We start from the raw sequence: 19,451 nt of genomic DNA, 5'->3' as shown, positions 1-19,451 counted from the left end.
AGGAGAGTTACCATTTTTTTGGGCCCAGTACGTACAGTTATGGGATCTCCACTGTCTTGATCATCTTGTTGGAGCTAAGTCTTACTTTCCTAATCACTGCTACCGCGTCCTCGTACTCGCTAGTTTCAAGCACCCCTCTCGATCTGAGGTTATCGTGCCTGGATCTGTTTTCCAAATCTTCCAACCTCTCAAGTAGGGCTGAATGTGTTGCTGCCAAGCCAGATGTCATTTCTTTCATCTCCACCAAATGTCCCTCATGGTCTTTTGCATGCTATACCAACTCCTCAGTTCTATCCCGATCTCTGATTTCTCCTTTCAAATCTGATACTTCCACAATCTCACTTTTTACTGCCATCACTTCTTTCTTTAAATCGTGCAACCATGATTTGAGATCTGCTGGTGTCAGCGCTTTGCTGTCTGCGCCATTTTGTACCCCCGATGTGCTTTCCTCATCCGACTCTGAGGAGAACTGTTGCTATGATAGTTGTGAATGACTCCCATGTTTTGAGCCCATATTGCTGGCATCAAAGTCTTTATATCTGCTGTTTTCCATCTGGTCCCTATATCCAGCAAGTTTTCCTCAGGGCGGTTAGTGAGTTTTGTTTAACTCTTTTTGAATCTGTGTTTTAAGATTGCTTAGGTTCATCAGTGCTTGAGGATTAAGTAGCCATTCCCGGGAGTGATGTCACTTACTCCCAAAAGTTTTCTAATTCCCAAGAAATCAAGGGGATTGATATCTATCCTGGACTAGCGAAGGCTGAACATGTTGGTTCTGAAGAGGTTCAAAAAGAACTCCCTCCATATAATTCTCCCTTTCATTTAACTGAGGGATTGCAAGTGCACTCTGAATGTGAAAGACACTCGTGTGCATATTCCATTCACCTCGCCCACCGTTAGTTCCTCAGGCTTTTAGTAAGTGATGTCCACTACCAGTAAAAGGCACGTCCTTTTGGTGGCTTTGGGTGTGGCTGCACAACTTTGTCAGCAGGGAGTCTGCATATTCTCATACCTTGAACATTGGTTGGTAACAGGTCCATCTCCAGTAATAATCCTGAAATCCCTTGATACAACCATACAACTTCTCTAATCCCTGGGTTTCCTTGTCAACTTTTCCAAGTCCAGCTTGGTTCTGTCTCAAATAATTCAGTTCATAGGAGCTTAGATAAACTTGCTTCAGTAGAAGGTATTTCTTCTCACTGAAGGAGCCACATTGCTGGGACCAAACATCAGCAAGGCTGGTCATGGTTCTTCTTGGGTACATGGCTGCAGCAGTGCATGTAGTTCCTTTGACTCATCTGCATATGCGAGTTCTTTAATGGGACCTCCAAAGCCAATGGAATCAGCTCTATCAACCATTATCCCAACAAATCTCTATAACCCCCTGCAGAAGTCCTAAGCATAGATATTTCACTGCTTGTCTTAGCACATCAAGTAATCCTTGTCTACCAGTGCCTTCACCAAGTATTGAGGGGCACACACAAATGCAGCATGGACCCAAGGATCATGGTTCTTTAGAGGAAAATCATCTGTAGATAAACCTTCTAGAGCTGCAAGCCATCCACGTGTATTAATTGCTTTCTCTCACCTAATCTCGGGCAAGAGAATCTTCAGCAGACGGACAACCAGGTTGCCATATTTTACATAAACAAAGACATATGGGCTTCTCGCTGTCTATGAGGAGGCCCTCTGAATCTGGTCATTGACTGGTCATCACAATACTCATCTCTAAGTGACCTAACTTACAGGAATCCAGAATACATTGGCGGACCAACTCAGAGAGTGCTATAAGCGCGATTAGCCCTTAGACCAAATGGATGCAGATGACTTGTTTAGTCACTGGGATTGTTAGTGCCTGACCTGATCACTCCAGTGGACAACAGAAAGGTCAAGAAATACTGCTTTATGTGTCTGAGCAGTTTAGCTACTGATACGTTTGTGCTAAACTGAAGCACCAGTTTGCTGTATCCATACCTTCCAATTCCTCTTATTGCCAGGACTACACAGAAGGTCCTTCAGGGCAAGGTGTAGTTAATCCTTATAAAACCGGCCTGGATATAAGTGTGGTATCCATAATTTATTTCTGTTAGTTCAGTTTCCTATTCCATTGGGATTGTTACTGGTTTCTCATTATACAGAATAATGGTAGGCTCTGCATTCTGAACCTGCAATTGTTGGCCTGATAGCATGGATTTGAACTTGCAGTAGTCTCCTCCATACGCTTTCCAAAGGAGGTGGAAGATGTACTGATTTCAGCTAGAAAGCCTTCAACCACATTATACATCTTCAAGTGGAAAAGGATTTTGTCATAGTGTGGGTCCAGTCAACTAGATCTCTTCACCTGTGGTCTGAGGAATTTGCTTCACTATCTATTCTTCCTCTTGTCCTCAGGCCTAAGCACCTCTTCAATTAAAGTTCATCTCAGTACCATCACCAGCAGGTGGAAGGGGCTCCAATATTTCTCTCCACCAATTAATATCAAAGTTCATGAACAATCTGTGGCATTCCAAGTCTTTAGTCATTAACTCTCCAGTACCTTGGAATCTCAACATAGTTCTTGCTCAACACATGGAGCATCCCTTTGAACCTCTCGAGTTAGTAGATTTGCTCACCTGGAAAGAATTTATTATTGCTGTAATTTTGAAGAGTAAGCACATTTTAGGCTCTGACTTGTTATTCTCCATGCGTGCAGTTTTTCATAACAGGGTTGTTCTCTGAGCTCATCCTACATTCTTTCCAGAGGTGGTATATGCATTCCACATTAACCAAGCTATTGTGCTATCAATATTTTTTCCAAGACCAAATGTGCATGAAGGAGAACAGGCTCTTGACTGCAAGATAGCCCTGGCATACTGTCTAAAGAAGACTCGTCTTTACTATCAAGCTTCTCAGATGTTTGTGTCTTTCGATCCCAATAGATTGGGAAGAGCAATTGGCAAACTCTGTTCAATTGGCTAGAGTACTGTATCATACACTGTTATGTGTTAGTCTGCAATCTGTAAGCTAGCTATGTCAAGGATCATCAAATGAGAGCCATGGCAATTTTAGTGGATCATCTCAGGACCTTGTCCATTGAAAATATCAATTCATACTTTCATGTTCCATTACTGTCTACCTAATGTACCGAACAGACAATAATTTTGAGGAAGCATTTTTTTTTTTTAACAGTCACTTCACCAAGTAGTCCACACTTCACTTGTGGGGTTCAAGTTGTCTTTTTTTAATAATTGCTTCACCTTGACGCTCTCACCTTGGAACTCCCCATGTGTTACGGCTTATTCTTGCCTGCTTCTAAATGAGGAAAGCACATTTACTTACCTGTAAACAGGGTTCTCCTATAGACAGGATGAACCAGCCATTCTTAATAGCCACCTCTTTCCCTGGAGAGTCAACCACTTAAGCTCTGGAAGAGACTGAGAGACTCACAGGGCCACATGTGCATGTGGGAACGTCAATGCATGCTTACTAAAACTTTTACAGAGCTTTGAGAGCTGGGTCCATGACAGCACCTTCAGATTACATCACCCTTATATTATTGATGATTCTTCCTGCTGTCTACGGAGAAGCCTATTTACTGGTAAGCAAACTTTGGGTTTTCATGGCAGGAAGTAAGTAATCAAATATAACAAATAAAAATTGTGCAGCCCCTCACCTACCTTTACCTCTCTCATAGGCCCAGTATTGCCCATTGCTTAACCTTCTTGTGCCACTGCTTGCCTCATTTATTCACCTCACCAGTGCCAGGCAGCATTTCATCAATTGCTGTCACATTAAGACAGAACATGTTTCTGCTCTCTGTTAAGTACAGACTGAATGATTGAATTTTTATGAATTGTCAAAATCAGCAGAGAGAGAGACCTATAAAATATGCCAAATGTCATAACGGATGTTCTTCCCTTAAGAGCTTTCTGCGATCAAGGTTCTATTTTTAATTGCTGAAAGAAAGGATTGCTTTTATTTCTACAGTATATACTAAATTTGTGCTATTGTGAATACAATTGCTTATCTCTGGAAATAATCTTTTCTCCTGCCCCAGCTCTAATTGAATTCAGCTTTAGCCCATTTTTGTAAATACATTTTATTTTATACTCTGCAAGATAAACAGTAAGAAAATTACTGAAAATTAGATCTAGAAAATGAGCAATATATAGGATTCATGCACAAAGCAAGCATGCTGCTTCTTGGTGTTGGTTTATAGAGGTTGTTTACATCAGAGGTGTAGTGATGTTTTCAGATATCCTCTGTCATCAAGGGTATATGGAGTATGAAGGAATCCCAGTTATTTCAGAACTGTGACACCATGCTGCGGATTTACCCAGAGATTCCAGATATTTACAGAAAATTACCAGGTCTCCGGGCAGGATGAGTAAACCTCTGGGTGCCGAGAGGTTGGAGGGGTGGGCGCAGGGGCAGTGCTGCTGTCTGTGTTTCTCTCTTGCTGCACTTGCTTCTGTCTTCTGCCACATGTGCGACTGCATGCAAGGCATGCTGGAGCCACCATCATCGTGTGCTGATACCTGGGCAGTGCCTTATCTTTCTGTCGGTGTGTCACATGGAGCAGGGAGGATTGCACTGATGCCACAGACTCGAGAAACAGGGAGAAGTAGAAGCTGCAGGAGGAGGATTGCAGGGGCCCATCGTAGGATCTGAAGTGCCTGCACACACCCATGCAGCTGAGCTCCCAGTGTAGGCTACCTGAGTGACTTCTGGAGAACTGAAGCCCACTGCCTCAGTCAGAAAGCAGAGGTAGGGGTCAGTGATTTTATGTATTTATTTATTTATTTAAAGGATTTTTATATACCGCGGCACGTTACAAAACATCACCTCGGTTCACATTGAACAAAAATTTAGCAACAGGCTAAGTTTTTAATTTGATGATGATTGATTACTGAAATTGTGACACTTCGTGAACTAAAGAATTTTGCATAGGGTTATTTCTGTCTTCCACTTGTGCTTATGTCGGGAATAGATGCAACCATTATGGCTGCTGTTTGGGTGTGTATCCCCCATTTGGATTCGATATCCTGGTTCGCTCATGTTTCTGCATAAAGCTTGTCTTGTCGGAAAAAAGATAATTCTCTCAGTTTGGCATTCCTCTGAGGTCCCATCCTTCTGGGCTTGGAGAAACAGTCTATATACGATGATGTCAATGGAATGCCTGGCTTCTCGCCACTCGCCACGTTATAGACTGCGCTTTCTTAATATTTGGCAGTCCTACCTTCAGTCACTCCCACATCGCATACGTAGTCTTGTACTCAATGATTAATCTCTTGGTATTATAGAATGGAATGTATTGGACGGATTTATTACCTTATGGTTTGTAACACACCTACTTGCCTTCTGTGGGGTTTTGGGGAAGGGGAGTGGGAAGGGATGGGTATACTCTGTTGATGTTGTTTGTCTTACTGAACGTTAAGGTTTGGGGAGAGTTCAGGAACCCACCCTCCCCAAGGTTGTATTATTCACTGCTATTCAAAATCAATAAAAAAACATTTAACCATAAAATGTTGAGAAGGATACTATGTTGATACATTGTTTATAGGATTGTGATAGTTTGGAATGATGTACCGGTAATTCATGAACTGGCAATCGTGATTGTGAAGATCATTTTGTGTAACTGGATATTTGTCAGAGAATGTTTTGTGAGTAAATCCCATAGACTTCTGGTGAAGTTGTGTTTGATTGGCAAAAGATGTATTCTGCTTAACCGGCTGGATAAGGAGACTTGGACTAGTTTTATATGGGATTCCAATCTGTCTGAAGAAGGTGAAGTCATATTTGAGCTTTAGTGAAATATAGAAACCATTTATACAAAATCTTTCAAAAGACATTCAACAACAACAATTACAATTTAGTGATGAATAAGTTTGGGATGACTTATTTGAAACCTGAATGCTAACTTGGATGCTGATAATACAAAGTGGGAAAATATAAGTTGAGGGAAAGATTTTTTCAACTGATATTCTCTGTATCATGATACTATGGAAAATTTCAATAAAAAGATTTTATTAAAAAAAAATTGCAGAAAGCTGTCATGTTTGGCTTTTACCATATGAGTAGAGGCTGTGTCAGCTTCTGTTCACTTAGGGGCGGATTTTCAGAGCCCTGCTCGCCGGTGCGCCTATATTCAATAGGCCTACCGGCGCGCGCAGACCCCGGGACTCGCGTAAGTCCCGGGGTTTTCCGAGGGGGGCGTGTCGGGGGCGTGTCGGGGAGGCGGGCCCGAGTCGCGCGGCGTTTTGGGGGCGTGTCGGCAGCGTTTTGGGGGCGGGCCCGGGGAGGTCCGGGGGCGTGGCCGCGCCCTCCAGACCCGCCCCCAGGTTGCATCCCGGCGCGCTAGCGGCCCGCTGGCGCGTGGGGATTTACGCCTCCCTCCGGGAGGCGTAAATCCCCCAACAAAGGTAAGGAGGGGGTTTAGACAGGGCCGGGCGGGTGGGTTAGGTAGAGGAAGGGAGGGGAAGGTGAGGGGAGGGCGTTAGAGGATTTCCTCCGAGGCTGCTCTGATTTCGGAGCGGCCTCGGAGGGAACGGGGGTAGGCTGCGCGGCTCGGCGCGCGCCGATCCAGGATTTTAGTGGATACGCACGGCTACGCGCGTATCCACTAAAATCCCGCGTACTTTTGCTTGCGCCTGATGCGCCAGCAAAAGTACGCCTATTCGCGCGGTCTGAAAATCTACCCCTTAGATATCACTTGAAACATATAGTTTGACCAAAGATGCCTAAACTTTTGCATACCGTTGTGGAATATTTTACCAGCAAAATATTTAAGGCACTATGTTTTCAGGAGGCTTTTAATTAAATGTCTGTTTTAAACTTGTGTTTAATTTTATTGATATGTGATTTATTGGATTGGATTGGCCACTTTTGGAAACAGGATGCTGGGCTTGATGGACCCTTGGTCTGACCCAGTATGGCATTTTCTTATGTTCTTATTGTTTTGTATGTATTTTATGAATGTGTTATATTCAGCTTTGAGCATGTATAGATATTAACGGAATAAAAGAAATGCTAAATAAATATATCCCTTACTCAGATATCAAAATATGAAGGCTTTGGAGAGAGATATTTCTTGCCCTGAAGCATATAGTTATTATTTAAAATAATTTCTAGCCTGCTCTCATAACATAGTTTGAGGATCAGAAGCTACATGTAGAAATGAACTTCTGCACAGGCACCCTAGACTTTTCCCAAGGGAGTCACATTTCTGAGGGAAGCATGTTGGGCAGAAAACATGTTGGCTTCTGCGCTGTTCCTAGATCTCCAAAGGCCCATGGAACTGAAGACTTGCTGGCTCCTGCTGCTTGAAGGGCAAAGTCTTGGCCCCTTCTACACTGTTCACTGATAAGACTATGGGACCAAACATCTGCCTGTTCCCAGCCACCTTAGTGCAGCTATGCAGGGATCTGCTGCAAGTGATTATGTCTGAGTCAGAGGAAGGGGTAGAGGAGCAGTTCTTGAAGTGAAATAGATAAATTAGAGGTCCAAAGGAGAAGAGTCGGATGGTACCAACAATTTCTAGGGGTGATTGATAGCTAAATCCGGCACTGGCTGCATTTGACTTTTAGGGATACTTACTCTTCAGAGGGATGGCCGTGTGTTACAGGGTCATTTCTCATAAGAACATAAGAACATAAGAAAATGCCATACTGGGTCAGACCAAGGGTCCATCAAGCCCAGCATCCTGTTTCCAACAGTGGCCAATCCAGGCCATAAGAACCTGGCAAGTACCCAAAAACTAAGTCTATTCCATGTAACCATTGCTAATGGCAGTGGCTATTCTCTAAGTGAACCTAATAGCAGGTAATGGACTTCTCCTCCAAGAACTTATCCAATCCTTTTTTAAACACAGCTATACTACCTGCACGAACCACATTCTCTGGCAACAAATTCCAGAGTTTAATTGTGCGTTGAGTAAAAAAGAACTTTCTCCGATTAGTTTTAAATGTGCCCCATGCTAACTTCATGGAGTGTCCCCTAGTCCTTCTACTATCTGAAAGAGTAAATAACCGATTCACATCTACCCGTTCTAGACCTCTCATGATTTTAAACACCTCTATCATATCCCCCCTCAGTCGTCTCTTCTCCAAGCTGAAAAGTCCTAATCTCTTTAGTCTTTCCTCATAGGGGAGTTGTTCCATTCCCCTTATCATTTTGGTAGCCCTTCTCTGTACCTTCTCCATCACAATTATATCTTTTTTGAGATGCGGCGACCAGAATTGTACACAGTATTCAAGGTGCGGTCTCACCATGGAGCGATACAGAGGCATTATGACATTTTCCGTTTTATTCATCATTCCTTTTCTAATAATTCCCAACATTCTGTTTGCTTTTTTGACTGCCGCAGCACACTGAACCGACGATTTCAATGTGTTATCCACTATGACACCTAGATCTCTTTCTTGGGTTGTAGCACCTAATATGGAACCCAACATCGTGTAATTATAGCATGGGTTATTTTTCCCTATATGCATCACCTTGCACTTTTCCACATTAAATTTCATCTGCCATTTGGATGCCCAATTTTCCAGTCTCACAAGGTCTCATTTTGCATTAGGGCCTTAATGCTAGAGTTAAGATCCTAACCTTAGCGTTAAATTGCTCAATGCATGCTAATATGCAAATGTGACATTTGCTACGCAAGTGGGAGGAGTTTGGGCAGCGTTAATGGTAATGAGCAGCTCCTAACATGGAATGCGATAGAGTAATGCACAGCAACAAAGGTTTTGATGCCAGAAAAAGCTACATCTTTTTTTTCTGTGCGTTGTGCCCACGTTAGCTGTACGTTACCAGGAAAAAGGTTTTTGTTTGCACGTGCTGTTTGGGCAAAGAGAGAGAGAACAATATCTTGCTCTACTATTTATACCACTGTAAGAGGGGATATGTTTAACTCAGTGTGGGATTTGGGGGGTGGGGTGGGGTTGGGAGAGGGCTGGTTTTAAATACACAGTAGGAGGTATGAACAGTAAAGTTGACGTCACTGAAGATTTTGAAACAACTTCATTGGTTACCTATCCGCCAACGTATCCAATACAAGATTCTTACCATTATTTATAATTTAACACACAATGTTTCATCCATCTGGTTCTGTTCCTCTCTATGTCTCTACCAGCCTCCACGTCATCTACGTTCAATTGATAAAAACTACTTACAAGTACCAAATATTAAAACAGCCAGGTTAGACCTAACTCGGAAATGTGCTTTCTCTCTAGTAGGCCCCATCCTCCGGAACTCATTACCAAATCCTATCCGTTTACTCACAACTAAAAAAGACTCCAAAAAAGCTGTCAAAACTTAACCTTTATTCACTTGCTTTTCCAGACTCATAAACATGATGACTTTTCCATCTACATTTATGTTGTAACGAAATGTCTTATTTCTCTTGTTTATTTTCTCTTTGAATTTTAATCTCTTTCATTTTGTGTTTATAGTACAAATTATTTTATTAACATTGCTTATGAATATTTTTACTTGTAAACCGCCTAGATCTGCCATAACTTGTACAGGCAGTATAGAAAAGCTTTTAAATAAGTAAATACATAAGTTTCTGCTGTTTGAATCGATGAAAGGTACAAGAGGAGCTGATTTGTACAGTGCACTCTCTACCTAGCTTTAGACAAGCTAGGTAGAGAGTTCATCAAGCTAAGTGGAGAGTGCATTGTACAAATCAACTCCTCTTGTACCTTTCATCGATTCAAACAGCAGAAAATCTTCAGTGATGTCAGTTTTGCTGTTCGTACCTCCTACTGTGTATGTAACCCCCCCCCCCCCCCCCAAACCTACCCTATACTGAGTTAAAAGTACCCCCTCTTTCAGTGGTATAAATAGTAGAGTGACATATTGTTCTCTATAGAGTCTCTCTCCCTCCCTTTCTCTATCTCTCTCTCTTTTAAGGTTGAATGAAAACAGTGTGACTTTGTGAGGTCAATTAAGTTCTTAAAGTAGCTCATTATGTTCAAACAGGTATGTGCCATAGTTTAAAAATATATTTAGCATGATATGTTGTGTTGTTTTGTAGTTAACTTTTGCAGAGTTGAAAAAATCTAATTTCTTCTTGCCTGGGTGAGTTGATTGTTTTTTTTCTGTGGTTGAAGCAGTGGTGTCTTTGGCCCTCATCAGGCCCTGGCAGGAGGAGGAGGCAGATGTGGTATCTTTGACCCTTATCAGGGCCCTAGAGGACAGAGAAGGGACTGCAGTGATGGGGTGAGGGGGAGAGGACTAGAAGATGGCTGGGAGGTACAGAGAGAGAGATAAGACTGAAAGGGCTTGGGTGGGGGCAGTAAGGAGAGAGAGAAGGAACAAAAGAGGGCTTTCAGGGGGATAGGTAGGTGGGAGGATGAGAGCTGAGAGGGTTTAAAAAGTAGGGAAGGGGGGGAGGGTGTGGTGGTGGGAATTGGAGGAGGGCAAAAAGAGAGAGAAAGAGAAGATTGCACCTGAGAGAGGTGAATAGTGGAAGGGGAGGGGAGAGCATGGGGATGGGGAGGGAGTGCACTCACCAGGAAAGAAATGTGCTCACTATGTACTCCTGCCACCTGTCCCACCATTATTTTAGGAGCATTTCATCTTTGGCTAGTAAGTCCTGGAGGAATTTTTTAAACCCTGAACACTGGCTGGACTGTTCTGAGACTGCATGCCTTTTCTTTCTCCTTCGGATAGTTAGGCAGTGCATTTGTGCTTGTGTCATTACTCAGTTCTTTCTGTGCTTTCATTCCATTGTTATGTTTTTGTTTTTCAGTGTTAAAGAACCATACAGATGTCTGGTTTGTGTTTCTGCCAGCAGCTCCCATCAAGACACAAGCTCCTGCAATTTTGGCCCTAGCTGCACTGGTTGCTACTCTGGGTCTGCTCACATTAGTGCTCTTAGGACAACTTCTAAGCTTCCACATCTATCTCAGTATGTATTCCTTCAATCATTGTTGTTAGAAGAAACTATTAATATAGAAAGTTCTCAACTCCCACATTTCTTGCAATATATTTTCCTTCAGTCACAGTCTCTAGGATTATCTTTGTAATAATAACTTCTCAGATCCAACTTCTATCCGTATAGTTTCCAATCAAACCCAATAGCCATCACTACTAGCATTATCACTAGAGTAATGTGTAGAACCATTCCAGGCCTTATCATATGCCTTGGATAAACTGCAAGGCACAAGACCGAATGCTGACTTGAGCACTCCAAAAATCTTGTAAAGTCTAGCTAATGCAATGTTTCTCAACCAGTCTGCCATGGAAAAGTCTGCTCAGATGCTGACCAGCACCTGGTCTCTGCTCTTAGCACCTTGCAACAACAAGAGACACCAGCATTAGTTCTTAAATAATTAGGAACTCCCTTCTGCGAACCTCTTCTTCTTAGCTATAACATTAGCCTCAGAGTGTGGTAATTAATGGGCAGATGCAGGGCATTGATAGCTGGGCCCCACTTTGTGCAGCACACACATTGCACACAACACTCACTCATCTTTCCCGTCAGGAGCCACCAGCACCACCACCTCTGAGTCCGCCTAGCGTCTGTCCGGTCCCTTTGCTGAGTGAGCTAGGGAGAACATGCACAGAGCACTGGATGTGGCTCACGCTGAGTGTTGGGAGTGCAGTGATGAAGAAGCTCTGGTACAGCCAGGGCAGCTAACTGAGCCGACTGCCTGCCTCACACTGATTTCTTCCTTATCCAGTACTTGTATATAGAGGGAACTAGGCCATCATGATGTGGTCATATGTGTTTCTGCTCCCACCCCCACTTCCTTGTTTTACACTTTGGAAAAAAGAGTGGTGGGGCTTTCAGTGCTTCCCTAGCTCTTCTTTTAGCCATGTCTGCACTGCCTGCTCCGTGGAGGTTGGTGTGTCACACTACATTGTTCTCAATGTAGGAGGGCCATTGGCTTGAAAAGGTTGGGAAGCACTGAGCTAAAGGATGACCTGGTATGTCATTACTATTATAATTGGAAAAGTTATTCTTCTTACGCTTAGGGAGGTATCCAGATTGACAGTACTGGAAGAAGAAAGTTTGAGTAGTGTAAGCTTCTTCAGGCTGCCCTTCTAATGTGTCAAATAAGCCTGATACTTCACTTTCAATGCATATAAAGCATAGCTCTCTGCTTCAACGACAGGGGAGAAAGTCTGACACTTCACGCATATCCAGCATAGCTCTCTGCTTCAACGGCAGGGGAGAAGAAAAACTGATACTTCATGCATATCCAGCATAGCTCTCTGCTTCAACGGCAGAGGAGAAGAAAACTAATACTTCACGCATATCCAGCATAGCTCTCTGCTTCAATGGCAGGGGAGAAAGTGACACTTCACGCATATCCAGCATAGCTCTCTGCTTCAAGGCAGGGGGAAATGAAGATTAGTGGATCTAAATTTAGGCAACAACCAACAAGGACTGAATTACATAGTCTGGATAAACATAAGCATGGGTGTAGCTTGCTTATTGCGGTAGTTAATGGCCCTAACTAATTAAGCTAGATATTTCACTTAGATGCAGTTCCATCACTGCTCTCTACATTAATGGCGGGGGTGGAAGGGAAATAGAATAAAAAAGGTTAGTAAGAGCCAAGAGTAACAGATAAGTATGAGAAAAAAAAAAGTGCGAAAGCTTGCTGGGCAGACTGGATGGGCCGTTTGGTCTTCTTCTGCCGTCATTTCTGTTTCTATGTTTCTATGTCTGATCTGTTCTGGAAAGGCTAATAAAGTAATTTTTAGTTCCTGTACCCATTCAGTCCATAAGGACACAAAAAATGCCATACTGGATCAGACCAGTGGTCCACTGAGCTCAGTTTCCTGTCTGTGACAGTGAGCAATGTGGATTGATTGTAAGAAGTAGTTGCCAGATCCTAATGGGGAGAGCCATTTCCTGTTTGGTCCCAGGAGAAAGAGAGGCATTCCTTCAGAAACCCATCAAAACCTATTTTAAACCAAAGACTTCTTGCAGATTTGAGTCAATTCCAGTTTAGTGTATATGCAGGAGTTTATTCAAAAGTATTTAAGCAGACTGCAGGGTAAGACTAAACATGTAGCATGGGGATAATACAAACACAGTCCAAGATCCAGTTCAGTTAATCCAGTTATATCAATCTTCTACATACTTGGCATAGTTAAACAAACTTCACAATACTTTAAACAAGACTTCCATAGTACACTTCTACTTAGAAGAACAAGTACACAAATACATAGGTATGAGCATATAGGGGGCTCTCTGGGTCCAGCGACTCAACTCATCTCTGCCCTCTAGTCCTTCCATTTCCAAAACACTGTAGTGTTTCTAGCAATCGTTTGACCTGCCAAGGACCAATTCAGATCCTCAGGGGAAGGACCGTGTACCTGTCTAACGGCTGACTGACTGGAAGTGTTACATATACTGACTGGAAGTGTTACATATACCTCAATTCAAGGTCCACCAGGACACATTTTGCCCTGACTCCATGACCACATCCTACAGCAACAAATTCCCCAGCTTAATTATAGCATGGATTGAAACAGTACTTTCTTAAATTTGTTTTAAATCGCTATCAGCTAGTTTCATGGTGTGTCTTCTAGTTCTAGTATTATTTGCAAGGGTAAAAACCCATTCCTTATTTACTTGTTCCAAACCAGTCATGATTTTATAATCTTCCATTTTGTCCCCTCTCAGTCATCTCTTCTGTAAGCTAACCTATCAAGCTTGTATTCATACAGGAGTTGTTTCATGTCCTATATCTTGTTTGCTGCCTATCTTGATACCTTTTCTATTTCTGCAATATATTTTCTGAGATGAGATAACCAGAATTGCACAGTACTCAAGGATGTGTTTGCATCATGGATCCACTGATATTCTCAATTTTATTCTGTATTCCTTTCTGAATAATTCTTAACATTCTATTTGCTTTTTTAACCACTGCTGCATACTGAGATGAAAGTTTCAATATTCTGTCCACAATGACTCCAAGATCCTTACCTGAGTAGTAACTCCTAATGTGGAACATATCATTCTGTACATATACATGAGATTATTTTTTCCTTATGTGCATTACTTTGCGCTTGTCCACATTAGATTTCATATGCCATTTAGATACCCAATTTCACAAGATCCTCCTTCGTTTCTTCACAGTCTGCTTACTTTGAATAAATTGTTATCATCTGCAAACAGGATCACCTCACCCCCTTCTCCAGATCATGAATAAATAGGTACTGGTCCCAGTTCAGATCTCTGAGATGCTCCACTGTTCACCTCTGTCCACTGGGAAAACTATGTGGTTCTAATCTCTGATTCCTATCCTTTAAACCCAAACTTTTCGTAAGAGGGATCACACTTTTTTTTCTCCTCTGGGGCGCTCTATCAAAGTTTGGAAATATGAGGCAGTACAAATTTAGCTTAATATTCATTTAAACAAAAAAATTGTGCATTTTTATTAACAAGCTTCAGATGAGAAGACTAATTTACTAGTTACTATATTGTATGTTGTGCTTGAGGATGGAGCTGTGCTTCTGCAGCCCCATGGAAATGTGGCACAGTATAGTTATCACTATTTTACCTTTGAAATATAAGTGCTGCATTAGACTTGAATCTTTGACAAAAATACAGTTTCTGGGTTTTCATTCATGGACCTCATCTCTGAAATAGTATTTACTGTGTTGCTTTACAAGTGAGCCATAGAAAAATAAACCTTTGAAATCCTCTCTGAGCTCTCTGTCCTCCCAAATTCTAAGCTTTACAACACAGCTTCTGACCTCCTTTGAATCTAGCTTACTATATTGAAATCACAATCATATTGCATTTAATAAAGTCTCAAACCAAAAAGAGCTCCAAAAAATCTCTCTCAAAACACCATTTTAAATTCATCTTTTTAGAAAATGAATTAGGGGTATCAGCAAGCCTGACATGTGAGATTAGACAAAACATCTCTGACTCCGTCAATCTTCTCGATCATGTACCCAGTCAAATTTTTAATTTTTTTTTTTGTGGCATATAAAATCTGAGATGCAATCCCATGGTTCAACTCTGCATTGCAAATCTATAGGCCTAACCTAGCGCTACGATCTGAGAAAAAGAAACTCCTAGAAGTACCTTCTATTAAAGTAGGGTGACTTAGAATTAAAAGAGAGAGAGCTTTTTTGGTGGCAGCACCAGAGACACGGAACTTCCTTTCTGAGCATTTACACTAGATTCCGTGTAGCATAACTTTAAAAAAAAAAAAAAAAAAAAAGCCTTAGACGCATTTATTCAAAACAGCCTTTGATGGTATGTGACAGGAAACTAAAGAAATACTTGATATGTGGCAGGCAAATAATGTTGTATATGTTGTATTTGTTGTTGTAAGTTGTATTTGTTTCTGAATTATTTTATTGTTTTGTATTTCTTTGTTATTATGTTTTTAATATGTATGTTGATTTGTAGTCTGCTACGAATCAGTGGATTTATGCGGACAAGAAATTGATTTTAAATAAAATGTGTGTGCAAAAATTTTAAACTTTCTTATATACAATAACATACTCTAGTTTGGATGTTATCACTCAAGGAAGAGGTTTAGGAATCTCTGTAGATAATTCTCTAAAACATTAGTTTAGGACCTGATTTTAAAAAGTATTTACATGCTTAAAATTGGGTTTTACACATGTAAATGAACTTTTTCTGTGTAAGTGGGCTTTTGAAAATTGCTACAATATATGCCATTAAATTGTCCATAGGATTTACTTGCACACATGCACTTTACTCAAGTAAATGGTTTTTGAAAATTGCTACGACAATATGTTACATTTACACGTGTAACTCCTTTCAAAATTACCTCTCAAATGTACAACAACAATCAGAAAGACTAATACATTTTTAAGAGAAATTGCAAGCAAAACAGGAAATGTCAGAGGCCAATATTCAGTAGGACATTTAGTGGACAAGTTATCCGGCTAAGCTTAGCTGTATAACATGTCGTTGGATGTTCAGTAGGATAAACATCCCGTTGAATATCCCTGTTTAAAGTTATTTGGCTAATGGTAGCCTGATAATTTTAAATATAACCGGATATTCTTTTGAATATCCAGTTATGTTTTTATCTGGCCTTGTGTGGTGTAGTGCTTTAAATTAAAAAAAAAATAAATCACAGGGCCTAAATACCCTAACCAGACTCCCTCCTCCCTTTTACTTCAGGTTCCAAGGCTCGACTCTGTTGGGTCAAGCCTGCCCCCCCCCCCCCCCCATCAAATCAATGGCATCTCTCAATTTACAAAAAAATAGGGCAAAGGATTGTGCCTCATACCCTCCCCTATCCCCACTCCCGGGTCCCGATTTTCTCATTGTTCTTTATACAGTTTATGACTAATGTCGTATCATAAATTTCTGTCATTAGTGTTTTCAATACTTTGTCATAGTAATACTCAGTTCTCATTAAGAACATGCCATGCTGGGTCAGACCAAGGGTCCATCAACCCCAGCATCCTGTTTCCAACAGAGGCCATTTTTAAAATAAATTATACCCTTCTGTGTCTTTGTTTGGGGAAAGTCTTTCAGCTCTATGTATACAGGTTGTAGAAGGGGGAAGAGCAATTAAGACACCCGCAGATCTGATTGTGATACTTATCAAGTCAGTATCCGGTTATGTAAGAGTGATGGCTCACTTTAAAGATTGTTATGAAAATATTTATCCAACAAATTTAACTAATCCAGCTATTCACCACTGCCAGAACCTTCATGAATCCATCTGCTGCAGCACACTGAGCCGATTTAAAACTATTATCCACTATGATGCCTAGATCTTTTTCCTGGGTGGTAGCACTTAATATGGAACCTAACATCATGTAACTACAACAAGGATTATTTTTCCCTATATGCAAAACCTTGTACTTGTCCACATTAAATTTCATCTGCCATTTGGATGCCCAATCTTCCAGTCTTGCAAGGTCCTCCTGTAATGTATCACAATCCTCTTGTGATTTAACTACTCTGAATAATTTTGTATCATCCGCAAATTTGATAACATCACTCGTCGTATTCCTTTCCAGATCATTTATAAATATATTGAAAAGCACCAGTCCAAATACAGATCCCTGAGGCACTCCACTGTTTACCCTTTTCCACTGAGAAAATTGACCATTTAATCTTACTCTCTGTTTCCTGTCTTTTAACCAGTTTGTAATCCACAAAAGGACATCGCCTCCTATCCCATGACTTTTTAGTTTTCTTAGAAGCCTCTCATGAGGGACTTTATCAAACGCCTTCTGAAAATCCAAATACACTACCTCTACTGGTTCACCTTTATCCACATGTTTATTAACCCCTTCAAAAAAATGAAGCAGATTTGTTAGGCAAGACTTCCCATGTTGACTGTATTCCATTAAACCATGTCTTTCTATATGCTCTACGATTTTGATCTTTAGAATAGTTTCCACTATTTTTCTTGGCACTGAAATCAGGCTCACTGGTCTATAGTTTCCTGGATCTCCCCTGGAGCCCTTTTTAAATATTGGGCTTACATTGGAAACTCTCCAGTCTTCAGGTACAATGGATGATTTTAATGATAGGTTACAAATTTTAACTAATAGATCAGAAATTTCATTTTTTAGAATGCCGTCCAGGTGATTTGCTACTCTTTAGTTTGTCAATCTGGCCTACTACATCTTCCACATTCACAGTGATTTGGTTCAGGTCGTCTGACTATCACCCTTGAAAACCATCTCCGGAACTGGTATCTCCCCAACATCCTCAGTAAACACAGAAGCAAAGAATTAATTTAGTCTTTCTTCAATGGCCTTATCTTCCCTAAGTGCCTCTTTAACTCCTCCGTCATCTAACGGTCCAACCGACTCCCTCGCTGGTTTCTTGCTTCAGATATATTTTTTAAAGTTTTTATTATGAGTTTTTGCCTCTATGGCCAACTTCAGTTCAAATTCTCTCTTCGCCTGTCTTATCAATGTTTTACACTTAACTTGACAATGCTAATGCTTTATCCTATTTTCTTCATATGGATCCTTCTTCCAATTTTTGAAGGATTTTTTTTGGCTAAAATAGCCTCTTTCACCTCACCTTTTAACCAATCCGGTAATCATTTTGCCTTCCTTCCACCTTTCTTAATGCATGGAATACACCTGGACTGCGCATCTAGGATTGTGTTTTTAAGCAATGACCATGCCTGTTCAATACTTTTAACTGAAAGGTGCAGCTGCAAAGGTTTTTTTTTCTAACTATTTTCCTCATTTTATCAAAGTTTCCCTTTTGAAAATTGTGTTAAAGCTGTAGATTTACTTATTGTCCCCCTTCCACTTATTAGTTTAAATTTGATCATATTATGATCACTATTGCCAAGTGGCCCCACCACCATTACCTCTCTCACCAAATCCTGCATTTCACTAAGAATTAAATCTAAAATAGCTACCTCTCTCATTGGTTCCTGAACCAATTGCTCCATGAAGCAGTCATTTATGACATCTAGGAACTTTAATTCTCTAGAATGTCCTGATGTTACATTTACCCAGTCAATATTGGGGTAATTGAAATCTTCCATGCACTGCCAAATTGGTTAGCTTCCCTGATTTCTCTTAGCATTTCATCATCTGTCTGACCATTTTGTCCAGGTGGACGGTAGTATACTCCTATCACTATACTCTTACCCAACTCACGTGGGATTTCTACCCATATAGATTCTACTGAGCATTTAGTCTCTTGTATGATCTTTATCCTGTTGGGCTCTATACTCTCCTGGACATAAAGTGCCATACCCCCACAAAGTTGATCCTTCCTATCATTGCGATATAATTTGTACCCTGATATAGCACTGTCCCATTGGTTATCTTCCTTCCACCAGGTCTCTGTGATGCCAATTATGTCAATCTCATCATTTACTGCTGTACACTCTAACTCTCCCATCTTACTTCTTAGACTTCTGGCGTTGGCATACAGACATTTCAAAGTGTGTTGTTTTTTTTGTTTGTATTAACAACCCGCTTTTCAGTTCTTAGGGATAATTTGGAAATTTTAGCTCAGGTGATTTTTTACATATAGGCACATGGACTACGCTTGCTTTTTTTTATTTTATATTTTATTTATTTAATGTGTTTTGATTACCTTCATTCAGTTTCGCCATCATAACGGTTTACAGAAATCGTGAAATAAGGTTAGAAAAACATCATCACAGCAGATTATCTTGAAGATGGATTACAGTTTCGGGATTTGTGTGTTAGTTATTACATACAACATTTTCTACTAAGGCGTAGAATGGGTTTAATGAGTAAGGTAGCAAGGAAGGTTTATAGCTTGGATGAGTTATACAGTTGGGTCATTAACAACTGATTTTCAAGGTTCAAGGTATACTTAAGAGGTTGTTAGATAAACGATGTGAAGTCAGTTGCACAGTGTCTTAGGGATTCAAATGGTGGATGTTATTTTGTTGATCGAGATGGAGATTTCCTCTTGGTGTTAGATTATGTGGGTGTCTGGTAGTGTGGTTGGTTGAGTGAGTGAGTTTGAGTATGCTCTGGTGAACAGTCAGGTTTTC

The 19,451-nt window shown here is 40.8% G+C and overlaps 1 protein-coding gene across 1 annotated transcript in view; it reads left to right on the top strand.

The window, feature by feature from the left end:
• LOC115082723 (probable palmitoyltransferase ZDHHC1) overlaps nt 1–19,451 on the top strand; it is a 48,086-nt gene that overhangs the window by 15,265 nt on the left and 13,370 nt on the right. The window contains exon 4 of the mRNA XM_029586913.1: nt 10,730–10,888. Coding sequence (XP_029442773.1) covers nt 10,730–10,888 — 159 coding nt within the window. The remainder of the gene's footprint in view (nt 1–10,729; nt 10,889–19,451) is intronic.

Source organism: Rhinatrema bivittatum, unplaced genomic scaffold (genome assembly GCF_901001135.1).
Source record: "Rhinatrema bivittatum unplaced genomic scaffold, aRhiBiv1.1, whole genome shotgun sequence".
NCBI classification, from domain to species: domain Eukaryota; kingdom Metazoa; phylum Chordata; class Amphibia; order Gymnophiona; family Rhinatrematidae; genus Rhinatrema; species Rhinatrema bivittatum.
The sequence above is the reverse complement of the archived record's forward strand: the minus strand, read 5'-3'. Positions and strand labels throughout refer to the sequence as shown.